The following is a 12,495-nucleotide window of genomic DNA, read 5'->3' as shown; positions in this document are numbered from 1 at the left end:
ATTTCCCAATTCCTTCAGTTTATTTTTAAGCGATCTCCCCTCCATTGGCGCATATTATTGCCCTTTATTTTGATCAAACAGTATAGAAGTTACGAAAGCTTTCAAAATAGTTCATGGCAGCAAATATCGAGCAAAGTGAACACTGAAATGATTTTGCAAAGGCAATATAATAGTATCAATTATATCGTAATAGATATTAGGCTGTGTATATCAAGTCCGTTCTCATACTTAGAAAAAAAGTTACTCAGAGTTCCAATCTTTCACCATTTATTTCTCAATAATATTATGCTGAACATTAAATTGAAGCTTGCTTCTATATAACCCTTTTTTGCCACCACCCTTCTAATATAGTACTCATGAATAGCCAACAATACGACAGCAAATTAATTTAAAATTAAAATTACATGCTTTGCCTGTGTCGATAATCTGTTATTAGAAGACTATTAATCACACCTGTAATGTAAAAAAATTGCATTGTTTTAATATGTTGTAAATTAAAAAAATTGTGTGTTTTCAAATGTAGAATTGGTCAAAATTAATTTCCAAAAAATTTTAATCTGAACAAAAGTTCTATAAAACAAACAAACAAGGCTCACGTTCAACTGTAATTTTAACATTATATCATATGAAAAATTCAGCAATGGCAGATTTTTCAATTATTGACACAATTAAAGTGATCAAACATGATTTTCAATTATATCAACTGTAGTGTCAAAGGTCACTAAGAAATAGCGATATATCTAAGGTAATTTCAGCTGTTATTAAAATGTAATGACTAATCAGCCCATCAACAAATATTGCTGTCCGTAGTTAAAAGCTTTTAGTGCCAATAATTAAGAGCAGGACAATTATCTCTCAATAATATCAGTTTTGGAGCAAGTACTGCTTGTGCGGTATAAATTTTACATTGTACACTAGATAACCAATTCGGCTTTAAGAAGAAACACTCAACTGGTTTGTGTACTCTTGTTCTCATTATAACACGCGTTTCCTCGATGCTTCCAAGGCTTTCGATAGAGTAAATCTTTGGAACGTTGTTCAAAGAACTTGTGCATTGGGAAATTCCCTCAAACATGTGTTCATGTGGTTGTCAGTTTGACACCAAAATTGTTAATAATTTAATTTATGCAGACGACATATGTCTCATTGTCTCATTGCTTCTCTATCAAAGGCCTACGTAAACGCTTAAATACAAATGAGCTATATGCGATCATGACATTATTATACCATTATGTACACAAAATATTTGTTTTTCCTGGCCGTCATAAACTGGGTAATATACCACCCGTACTTATGTTTATGTAGTCAATAATTAGAATTTGTTTAGTTATTTTATTATTTGTGTCAAAAAACACTCCTGATCCTAAAAACGAGTTTGATCACAAGAGACGTTTGTTTTGTGTTCGTGCTAATCTGTTGTAGCACTGAAGTTAAGCAATTGCTATTCAAAACTTACTGTTAATTTTAATTGCTCTCAATAGTGGTGTTTGTTTTGAAAGATTACATTTAGTGCCATGAGGTTTTCTTATACAAATAGTTTTCGGATTTTTTTTTGGATACCATAATGTGACTGCAGTGACACAACAATGTGTGTTGTGATTCGAATACAAACATTCCATTGCCTAAGAGAAAGTTAGTATCTTTATTTACTTAATGCGTTTATACCTCCACTAATTGCATTGTCTTGGAAATATCTAATAGCGACATACGGTTGAAGTCACAGTAGGTTAACGTTGAACTTTCTGATTATATAGCAAAAACTTAATGGCTGTAAATCAATAGTACTATATTCCCTTTCTCTTAATTATTTTTATATGAACTCTGTCTCAATAATAATAATAATAATAATACTGTCCTTGAGATTCAGTGATCTAAATAAATAACGGTACAACTACTTTTAAAACAAGAAATAGCAAACTTACACTTCTCCGTTCAACTTCCAGCTTTCGCCAAATGCAGTAACGTCCTTTAATTCAATACCTTTGGGCGTCTGAAAATCATTACGTGTATCACCATCAGCATTACCCAGCAAACCACAGAGCTTGCCATTGTAATCAGTGCCAGAGAATGATGCTTTCAGCAGATGCTTTCTTGGTGTCCATTCAAGAGTGAATGTTGTAACCTTGGAGGTGAACGTCAGTGTTATGACGTCATTATTTTTTTCCACATGTATGACAGAGGAGTTCACGTGTCCATTACTTTTGCTTCCCTGAAATATATAATAATATATTATTCTGAGCACTATTAAATTTAAATAGTTCGATTTAGCAGACTAATTGAATGATTAATCAATTATATGATATAACTTACTTTAACAACATCATGACCATTAACGAGTGCATATTGGTCTCCGACAGTAGCTTTGAAAGAAACCGTTCTTGTTTTGTCCTTAATATCATCTCTTGGTGCAAACTTAGTAATAACTTCAAAATCGGGGTGTGCACTGCAGTCTTTGAAGAATGTATACCAGCATTGACCTTGGAAACTGTATCGACGACCATCAAATGTTATCATGTGAGGGTCTCCTGAACCACTTCCGCCTGACACTATATAGTAAATAATATATATAATGGTAAATGAATATAAACATCGTATTCACAATTTGGTAATTTCATGGTTCACCTTTACCTGTAATATATCAGTCAATACAAAATGTTGTTGTCAATCACGAAATACAGTTTTCCTAGTTAATCTTCAAAAATCATTGTATGCCCGTATATGTCATAGTCTGTCTTCTAACAAACATCTTCACAAATCGCAGGTATGTGAAAACAAGCTAGTATGTTGTTATTTAAAATCACAAATCAAAATTTTTTATACTTTGGTTTAGCCTACTATTCGAATTTAACATTAACGTACAAGTTGTTAGAGACCACTTGTTGTGAACTTGACTAACTTGAAATATTAAATTCTCTGTTAATACATAAGAGCGAATATCCCAAGAAATGTTAGTTTGATAGGGTTTGGAAAATTAGAGTTTTGTGATAGTACTCTTACTGCTGAACAGTTGTCAGAATAGAGCCATTACATAATCAATTACAAGCGATGTGCCGGAAAAATACAATAAGTGCGAAGGGGCTATGCAACTCGAGAACTGCTGTGTAAAATATGCCCGACGACCTAAAAACGACAGTGCATTTTATAAATACAATAATAGTGGCACAGAATGCACATTACACTACATATACATGCCCTTGTCCATTGTTTGTTTAACGATATAGAATATCATTAATTATTCACATATTTCACTCGGTGGTTTATCTTATTGCCACCAGATCCAAAAAACTTCATATCCTAAATGAAGCACATGCAAATCAAGAATACCATCAGATTGTAATTAAGATTACACGAACATGGTATAAATATAAATTTGACCTTTTTATATGAAGAATATACAAATCATTTTCTTTTTTACTTAGCTTACCTGTAATAATTATCTTAAATCCCTTTTCATTTACCATAGAATCAGTCTTGAATATTATAGATACTTCGTTGCTAAGTGATGTAAAGTTTGGCGGTCCAGAGTCACCAGACCATTCTCCAATATTATTAGACCCATCATCGATTTCTAACACATCAAATAATTCTTGCGTATGAAAATCTACAACATTCACAACGAGGCTATTTCCAGGATTGGTTGTGATGGTCCAATGACAGACGAGATAATCTTCATAATTAGATGGATAATGAGGACTAGTGATTGTTTGTTCCTGGCCTTCATTTATGTTATAGTTCTCCCCACAAGTATCTGTCAAAAATCATATACATTTTAATTAGTGAATGGATTATATATATTGTTATTTCTAGATTCTTATTTCTATTATTATAGAAAACTGTTCAGTGACTAATAGTAAGGGTGAAAAAGTGTTACTTACTCTCCTCTGTGGTCACCCATAAATAACAAATTACGATTTGCTATTAATGATTGACAACTAGTTGTTATGGATACTATTCATTTATAAGGACATGATCCATTTGAATGGCAATTACATGTCATTATATATGTAGTTCATTAAGATAATTGATAAAAATAAAAAGAGGTCACGTGTGACCAAGCATAGGTGGGTGATTACTAAAGCTTGTAATGTTGTTTATATTGTTGCTTGATATGAACAATTAATAACCGTTCATAATTTAAGAACTATACATACCTACTTGTTTTTTAACCAACTTCTAGAAAGCATAAATAATAGAATAAAATAGTAAATATCAACATGTATACAAAACATACAGTGTATTTGTGTGGCGTGTGTGATGCTTCAGATGATGAAATTCATAAACGAAATCGAACATATTATAGATATAGAAGCTTATTATTAAATGAACCGCCATATGTAATCCATCCATTATGCGCTTTTAAATTTGAAAAAAAATTGGGCATTTAAGATTAAATATTAAACTCCAGATTTAAAATATCAAGCTTTAACGTTAAACGTTATTGCGATGGTTTGAACATATGAAATTAGATCAATTTGAATTAGTACTCTTTTAATTGATTATATGTAATATAATCTTTGTAGACAACATCGACTTTTAAATACATCGAAGTCATAGTTGAAGAGTTCGCACACGACCAGGTTTTACGTCCGTGTTGGTTTGTATATACATTCACACGATTCGTACTCGTAATAAAAAATTCGTAATAAAAAATGTTAAATATTCTATGTGCATGCTTGTGGTTTTGAAATAAGAATAAACTGAATGGTAATAAATCTTCATTTTTCATATTTTAAATTCAACACATCAAATTTACATGTTGCCGTATTTAAAGATTTTAATTTTAGTGTGAGAAGAACTTAACCTGCTCCAACATAGTTCTTCAGAATAATAATTTGGATAAATCAAGTGCAATAATTACATTGATAAGCCTAATATCTTAAGTAATTTATATAATTGTTTAATGATTAAAACCTACCTCCTGTGGAACAGCATAAGTGACGCTGGCTATTGAAATAATTACTATCAAACACAACATCTTATTTAACTCAATGATCTTAGGAAAGTTTCTACAGGCAGACAGAAAAAATATCTTAGCAGTTCAAAATTGTATTACAAATCGAGAAAAAAATAATAATATTGTATAAAGTGATATCAATCCAAAGCAATAGATTATGAGTATACATTAAAATATACTCGTGTACCAGAAGTATGAGTGATTTATATTGCAATGCAACTGACTTCAACAACTGTTAATTGTTTTGGATGCGTTCATTGACTTATATATAATTGAAAATATATATAGAAAACTAAAGAATACTAAGAAACAAAGTGAAACTTGAGCAATAATGATCCACACTCTAAACTATAAACATATCAATTATTAAAAAAAAAAGATTGAAATTACCGAATACTTAAAAACAGTACAAACCAAAGAAGATACTGGCCTCATTTCCAGACTAAGACTAAGTGCACATAAACTAATTATTGAATCTTGAAGACACCAAAAACAAAAAATAAAAGTTGAAGATAGAAAATGTGCAAAATGTAATACTACTGATGAGCTACACTTTACCAGTAATATTTCTTTCCTGTATTTTTATGATAAGTATAGCTTTAGTTTTTTTAATATATTGTAATAGCATTATTACAATCGTATTGACCTAAATTGAATTCCTTTTAATATGGTTGTAATTAAGAATTATCTTATCTTACATTTAGTACTGCCAGATTATTACAATTATTTTAACCGATTTAACCAATGTATTTACAATCAGATAGGAGCTTAACCGAGCTTAGAACTCAGATGAGGAAACGGCAATTGTAGTTACAGAAAACAAAATCAATACCAGGTGAAACAACATTTACAATGAGCATAGCGTTTGACAAGAATTGTCAAAATATTGAAATACTTTTTTAAAGAACGCCGAATGTTAACATTGTCATATTCGTAAGCTAGTAGATAGCGATAAGCATCAATAACACACTAGCATAGCAAGAACAAGTTTGATGTATGTATACTCCAGAAAATGGTATAACCAGAACTGTTGTCTAAGTTATCACAGGTGTTTCATATAAAAGCCCTATTGAATCAGATGATGGATTAATTAAGCATTATATGTTTTTTGACTGAATGAATTATGACCCCACTCCTATAATTGATATTTTTTTATGAAAAAACAACAAAACATAAACTAATAAGAGCAGACATGGATAATCTTGCTGCAGGATTATTGTATAGGTGAATTTAATGTAAACATATCAACAGGTGCAAATGCTAACTTTCACAACTTGCAACTATATTCCGTTTTCTACTTGCTTGGCTTCCCATGTACAAGATGTACACGTACATATTTAAGATAATTTATTACATCAACTCAAATTGATTTGAGTTAAACAAATATCATTACTTGATATAAAGGGGTGATCACAAAAGTACAACAACTGGAGTGCAACGTATAGGAAATAGTGGCACAACACATGTATATAGATATTGTATATAATTATATATATAATTTTTCATACAATTTGAACAATGTCTCTGTCTCATGTCTTGTCAATTATTCTATAAGGATGGTAAGACATCACTTGAATTTACTCATTTCTTACAACAATCATTGTCTGGAGTGTTTCAAATATTGGTGATTATTTGTCAGACAATTTATGTTCATGTAATTTAGCAGGTCAAACCCAACATACTTAAATAAGAAAAATCACTAACATCACCAGCGATACGCAATCAATGCCTAATAATTTTTTTTAACAAGAGATAAAAAAATAAGCTGCGTATCAACTGATCGAATTAAGTCAATTAAAGTTAATGATGTTGTAAACTGAAATATTTGTTTTTGTTTCGTTTTGAATATTAACGCATCTCTCGCCAAACAAGTAATGACGTGACGTGAGTCAGTCTGACATAGCACAATCAGAAGGTTAATTCACTCTTTAGATTCCAATTTTAATTCTAGACAAATGCTACATATTAGTTTTGTCATCCGATATCCCTGTATTTAGAATGATTGTCTCTGGTTATATGCCCAACAATTGGATTCTAGGTATTGACTCGTTAACAATATCGTGACATTAGAGTGTCTCTGATGACAACAAAGCACGCCTACCAGTATTCATATTGTCTAATTAGGAATTCAAATAAAATTATATTTATTATTTTTATCATGTTCTATGTATGTCTGTCGTACTCTAATACGTAAATGTTAAACGTTGAAGTAGTAAGCAGCAGTGATTGTAACTGTAGATAAAATTTTAAAACTATGATACTCCAAATTATGGTATAGATTGTATAAAAACTGCATAAACGAGAAAGTGAAGGACGTACTAAAATATTGCTAGTGTGAGTGCATATGAAATGCACAGCCCCAGAAACGTTTGGCCACGGAGTGTAAGGTATTTTCTATTTCACTATTAAGCAGATTTACCTGGCTAGAATAAAAACCGTCAAATGTACTTTCAATTGTCACACTGTAACTGGATTGTAGAGATTTAAGGAAAAGTAATATACTGCAATCTTGGAAAGAATAGTACGAACAGAAGGGCGCATTAACATAATGTAATATAATACAGTCCTGTATGCCATGAAAATGTTTTGTGTACATTGGCCTCTTCTTACATAACACAAATTCGCGACGACTACCGAATATCTGCTCAATCTACTCAATTCGAACTACCAGAAAAAATACAAAATAGTAACATATTCACAAATACCTGATTGAAATGAACACTGAGATGACAATGACTGCTTTCCGATGTTGATAACTTCAGTAGATAACAACGATGTGTCGATCTGTGACAACACGCAATATATTATCAACATAATGACGTGTTTTTTTCAGGGACCAATAAAGAAATGCTCATCTGTTTTTCTCCTATGAATAATAATTTCTTTTGGGAGAATACAACATGACGTCATAATTCCATATGGCAGCGAATATTCGCTGGTTAAGTGTGAATCTGTGATAATTTCAGAAACCACAGACAGTGTTAGTTTACCATCAATTCTCCTTATCTTTCTCCGTATTAATTGTAATGACACGTAAGATGAATCAGTAAAACACATGCATTCAATGTTAATTACATGTGAAAATAATTTACATAGACAAGGTTTGGTATTATATGAACAATGCAATAACTAATAATAACAATAACTGATTTGTATTATTGATCTTATCAGTATTTATTTCTAGTGAAATCATTTTGAGGCCAGATTAGTGAATTTAAATTTGGTTTTTCTTAGAAAGTTGAATAAATATTATAGTAAATGAAGTAAGTGTTGACAGTTTTAGTTGATGGACAACTATTTCATTGTAAACCCTTTAAATTACGGAACATATAACAGTTACTGGTGCATCTGATGCATAATATACAACGAACACGGGGTGTAGTTCATCAATTTTTAACAACCTTTGCATTTTCCAATGATATTAAACCGAGTGTGTTATATTTAGGTAAAAGAGTGTTGACATATAGACAGCTGGTTTGCTTATTGACTAAGTCTAAAACACTGTTTAGTTTCGTTACACAGATTTTTGCTCTGGTTGTAGATGCTCAAGACTTGTTACAGATATATGTATGTATATAAAGGTACCAGCGGAAATGTTGTGTAATATTTAGGTTGTGATGCCTCCTTCGATGTTTGTATCTGTACTAGTAGCCTTTGCAAAAAAGGGGATTCTCAATTTCTCTAAATTGTCGCGATCAGTATTTAAAAATCTATTTATCAGCAATGCAAATTTAAATTTGTTTCTTTATAGATAAAACGACATCTGTATAACCACATTATAGATTCGTTGTAACATATGTGCTATACACTAATTCAGAAAGAGATTGCCGGAAGTGTCCAGTAACTAATCTCCAAACAATTTAAATGTTATAAAGTTTCTCAAAACACTGAGCATTTATATTTTTCTTCTAATTTGACAATCGTGAATCGAAATAGAGAAGATTCAAAAAATAATAAAATCATGGTTATTGTGTTTGTGTTTTTTTCTAAAATTAAATCAAATATGTGAATCATTAATATTTACTTCCAATCACAAATTCAACTTTATTTATAACATAAATATAATATATAAAAAAATATATAAATTACTGATTTTAACGAGATTCTTAAGTTATCAGGAATATTTGAGAACTAATCGGCAGTATTCAACCTCGCCACAAATTGCAATTGTTTTGCATAACTCAGTGGTTCGTATTTCTTGTATGCATATTATCAAGGAGATGACGAGTTAACTTTATTCGAATAGATAGCGATATTTGCGTGCAATAAGGACATTACAGCATATGTATGGGTCCAACAGCTTTCCGCTGTCTACCACCCGACGCCATATTTCAATCCTGATGCTGCGAGATTAGCAAGTGGACAGTGTGCAATCTGTTCCTAAGCTGTTATGTGTACAGCCGAACACGGTAATCGGACACACATTTTCCCTGAGGTTGGGTGTAGATACTAGCATTGTGCAACACACCACGACTACATTCTTTCCTACTATGACAACATTTGACACCATCGAAGCGATATTAATCATGATTTCACAGCTCAGTATTTGTATTTTACTAGATAGTTGAATAAATATTATAGTAAATGTAGTGTTGATAGTTTTAGTTGATGGACAACTATTTTATTGTGAACCCTTTATAGTATGGCACATATAACAGTGACTGGTGCATCTGATGCACAATATACAATGAACAAGGAGTGTAGTTCATCAATTTTTAACAACCTTTGCATTTTCCAATGATATTAAACCGAGTATGTTATATTTAGGTAAAACAGTATTGACATATGGACAGCTGGTTTGCTTATTGACTAAGTCTAAAACACTGATGAGTTTCGTTACACAGAATTTTTTTCTGGTTGTAGATGCTCAAGACTGGTTGTAGATACCTGTATGTATATAATGGTACCAGCGGAAATGTTGTGTAATATTTAGGTTGTGATGCATCCTTCGATGTTTGTATCTGTACATGTAGCCTTTGCTTAAAAGGGGATTATCATTTTCTCTAAATTGTACGCGATCAGTATTTGAAAATTTATTTATCAGCAACTAAAATTCGAATTTGTTTCTTAATAACAAAGTGGGCGAGAATTCAGAGTATGTATTGCACGTCCACAAAATTCAAATTAAACATGATTGTGTTTCCCTATTAGCAGCATTAGCATCATACATATTACAAAATTGCAATACAGTATATTTGTGAACAGAACAGATAGTGCCTATATTAAAACTATGAATTGGTAAATGTTTTTCCTGAGATAAACGTCAAAACAGGACTAAAATTATTATAACCAAGAACAATGCAATAAACACAATTTTGAAGTGCATTCATCATAATCTGGTGATATTATACAAAAGATTGTTGCCAAGATCATGCTTTTTCACGAAATAAATGTACCGAAACAAAAATACAAATTACCACACTAATGCATTTTATTTGTACTATAAGTACACATCCCCAATGGAAGTGTATATCAACCAAAAATCGCTTGCGCTGTATACTAAATCTTTAATGTTTATTTTTTTTCGGTAATTTACATAAGCACATGCATGACCAACAGAACAAACAATTGTAAACATTTGTACAGATTTGATGGAATGTAATTTAATTAACAAATATTTTTAACATAATTTGCATAAATTCCTTCTTGCCAACATACAGACAGCACTATATTAAAAGTTAAATTATGAAAAAATATAATCAATAAGAAATAAACTTGATATTTTTATAATTTTACATGATTGTGTACATTCCAGACAATATCACAAATGTCTTTTAACTTAAAGTGGAAATAGTCAAAAGTCAGCTTGATAATTAATTCATTGTTACTATTTTTTGAAGCTGGGAAAACACTCTGATACAACTTAATGTTACTCAAATATTCTTCGCATGTTGAGTCCTACTTGGTTCAAGAAATAGATAGAACGACATCTGTATAGCCATATTATAGATTCGTTGTAACATATATGGTCTACGCTCATTCTGAAGGAGATTGCTGGAAGTGTCCAGTAACTGATCTCAACATATATGGTCTAGGCTCATTCTGAAGGAGATTGCTGGAAGTGTCCAGTAACTGATCTCAACATATATGGTCTACGCTCATTCTGAAGGAGATTGCTGGAAGTGTCCAGTAACTGATCTCAACATATATGGTCTACGCTCATTCTGAAGGAGATTGCTGGAAGTGTCCAGTAACTGATCTCAACATATATGGTCTACGCTCATTCTGAAGGAGATTGCTGGAAGTGTCCAGTAACTGATCTCAACATATATGGTCTACGCTCATTCTGAAGGAGATTGCTGGAAGTGTCCAGTAACTGATCTCAACATATATGGTCTACGCTCATTCTGAAGGAGATTGCTGGAAGTGTCCAGTAACTGATCTCAACATATATGGTCTACGCTCATTCTGAGGGAGATTGCTGTAAGTGTCCAGTAACTAATCTCAACATATATGGTCTACGCTCATTCTGAAGGAGATTGCTGGAAGTGTCCAGTAACTGATCTCAACATATATGGTCTACGCTCATTCTGAGGGAGATTGCTGGAAGTGTCCAGTAACTGATCTCAACATATATGGTCTAGGCTCATTCTGAAGGAGATTGCTGGAAGTGTCCAGTAACTGATCTCAACATATATGGTCTACGCTCATTCTGAAGGAGATTGCTGGAAGTGTCCAGTAACTGATCTCAACATATATGGTCTACGCTCATTCTGAAGGAGATTGCTGGAAGTGTCCAGTAACTGATCTCAACATATATGGTCTACGCTCATTCTGAGGGAGATTGCTGGAAGTGTCCAGTAACTGATCTCAACATATATGGTCTACGCTCATTCTGAGGGAGATTGCTGGAAGTGTCCAGTAACTGATCTCAACATAATTTAAATGTTATAAGCTCCTCAAAACACTTTTTCTTGAATCCTGAATCGAGACAGAGCAGACCCAAAAATAATAAAATCACGATTACTGTGTTTTAATCAAAATATGTGATAATTATTTTTTTTTAAATCGCAAATCTATGTTTATTTGCTAAAGAGCTGAAATTTTTTTCAAAAGTCAATACATCTGATTTTGTAATCACTTTTTAAATATACGAGTAATATTAATTTTTATTATATTGTTGATTTTATGTTATCACTTGTTTACTGTGATTTTTTAAAGCTGCAATATAGAAGAAACAGTTTCATAATTATTGTTCGATTATTAATACAAGAATAGATTTCATCATAAATTAGTCAATATCAAATAAAAATACTGAAAACTACATTCACATGTATGAAAAATAACAAATATAATATATAAATTAAAAATTCATGCCGTATAAATGACTGATTTTAATGAGATTCTTAAATTATTAGAAATAATTGAGAACTCTTTAGCAGTATTCAACTTCGCCACAAATTGCAATTGTTTTGCATAACATAGTGGTTCGTTATTAGTGTATGCATATTATCATAGAGATGACGTGTTAACTTTATCCGAATAGATAGTGATATTTGCGTGTCATACGCACGAGTCCAACAGCTTTCCGCTCTATCCCA

General features: G+C 31.6%; 1 protein-coding gene across 1 annotated transcript; it reads right to left on the bottom strand.

The window, feature by feature from the left end:
- Window positions 1-250: 250 nt before the first annotated feature.
- On the bottom strand, window positions 251-7,730 carry LOC102806417 (BMP-binding endothelial regulator protein-like). Its single transcript, XM_085494172.1, has 7 exons — window positions 7,660-7,730; window positions 4,916-5,006; window positions 4,152-4,173; window positions 3,425-3,748; window positions 2,311-2,546; window positions 1,923-2,209; window positions 251-453 (listed from the first exon to the last, which is right to left on the bottom strand). The coding sequence occupies exons 2-7, from the start codon at window positions 4,973-4,975 to the stop codon at window positions 444-446; spliced, it is 939 nt and encodes a 312-aa protein (XP_085350298.1). The 5' UTR covers window positions 4,976-5,006; window positions 7,660-7,730; the 3' UTR covers window positions 251-443.
- Window positions 7,731-12,495: the final 4,765 nt, after the last annotated feature.

This window comes from Saccoglossus kowalevskii, chromosome 20 (genome assembly GCF_978046115.1).
Source record: "Saccoglossus kowalevskii chromosome 20, keSacKowa6.1, whole genome shotgun sequence".
Taxonomy (NCBI): domain Eukaryota; kingdom Metazoa; phylum Hemichordata; class Enteropneusta; family Harrimaniidae; genus Saccoglossus; species Saccoglossus kowalevskii.
The sequence above is the reverse complement of the archived record's forward strand: the minus strand, read 5'-3'. Positions and strand labels throughout refer to the sequence as shown.

Coding starts and splice junctions, on each gene's coding strand:
- LOC102806417 (XM_085494172.1), bottom strand. CDS start 4,975: ATGTTGTGTTTGATAGTAATTATTTCAATAGCCAGCGTCACTTATGCT. Junction 2,547..3,424: donor ATTTAAGATAATTATTACAG/GTAAGCTAAGTA, acceptor TTTACTATATAG/TGTCAGGCGGAAGTGGTTCA. Junction 2,210..2,310: donor ATGGTCATGATGTTGTTAAA/GTAAGTTATATC, acceptor TATATATTTCAG/GGAAGCAAAAGTAATGGACA.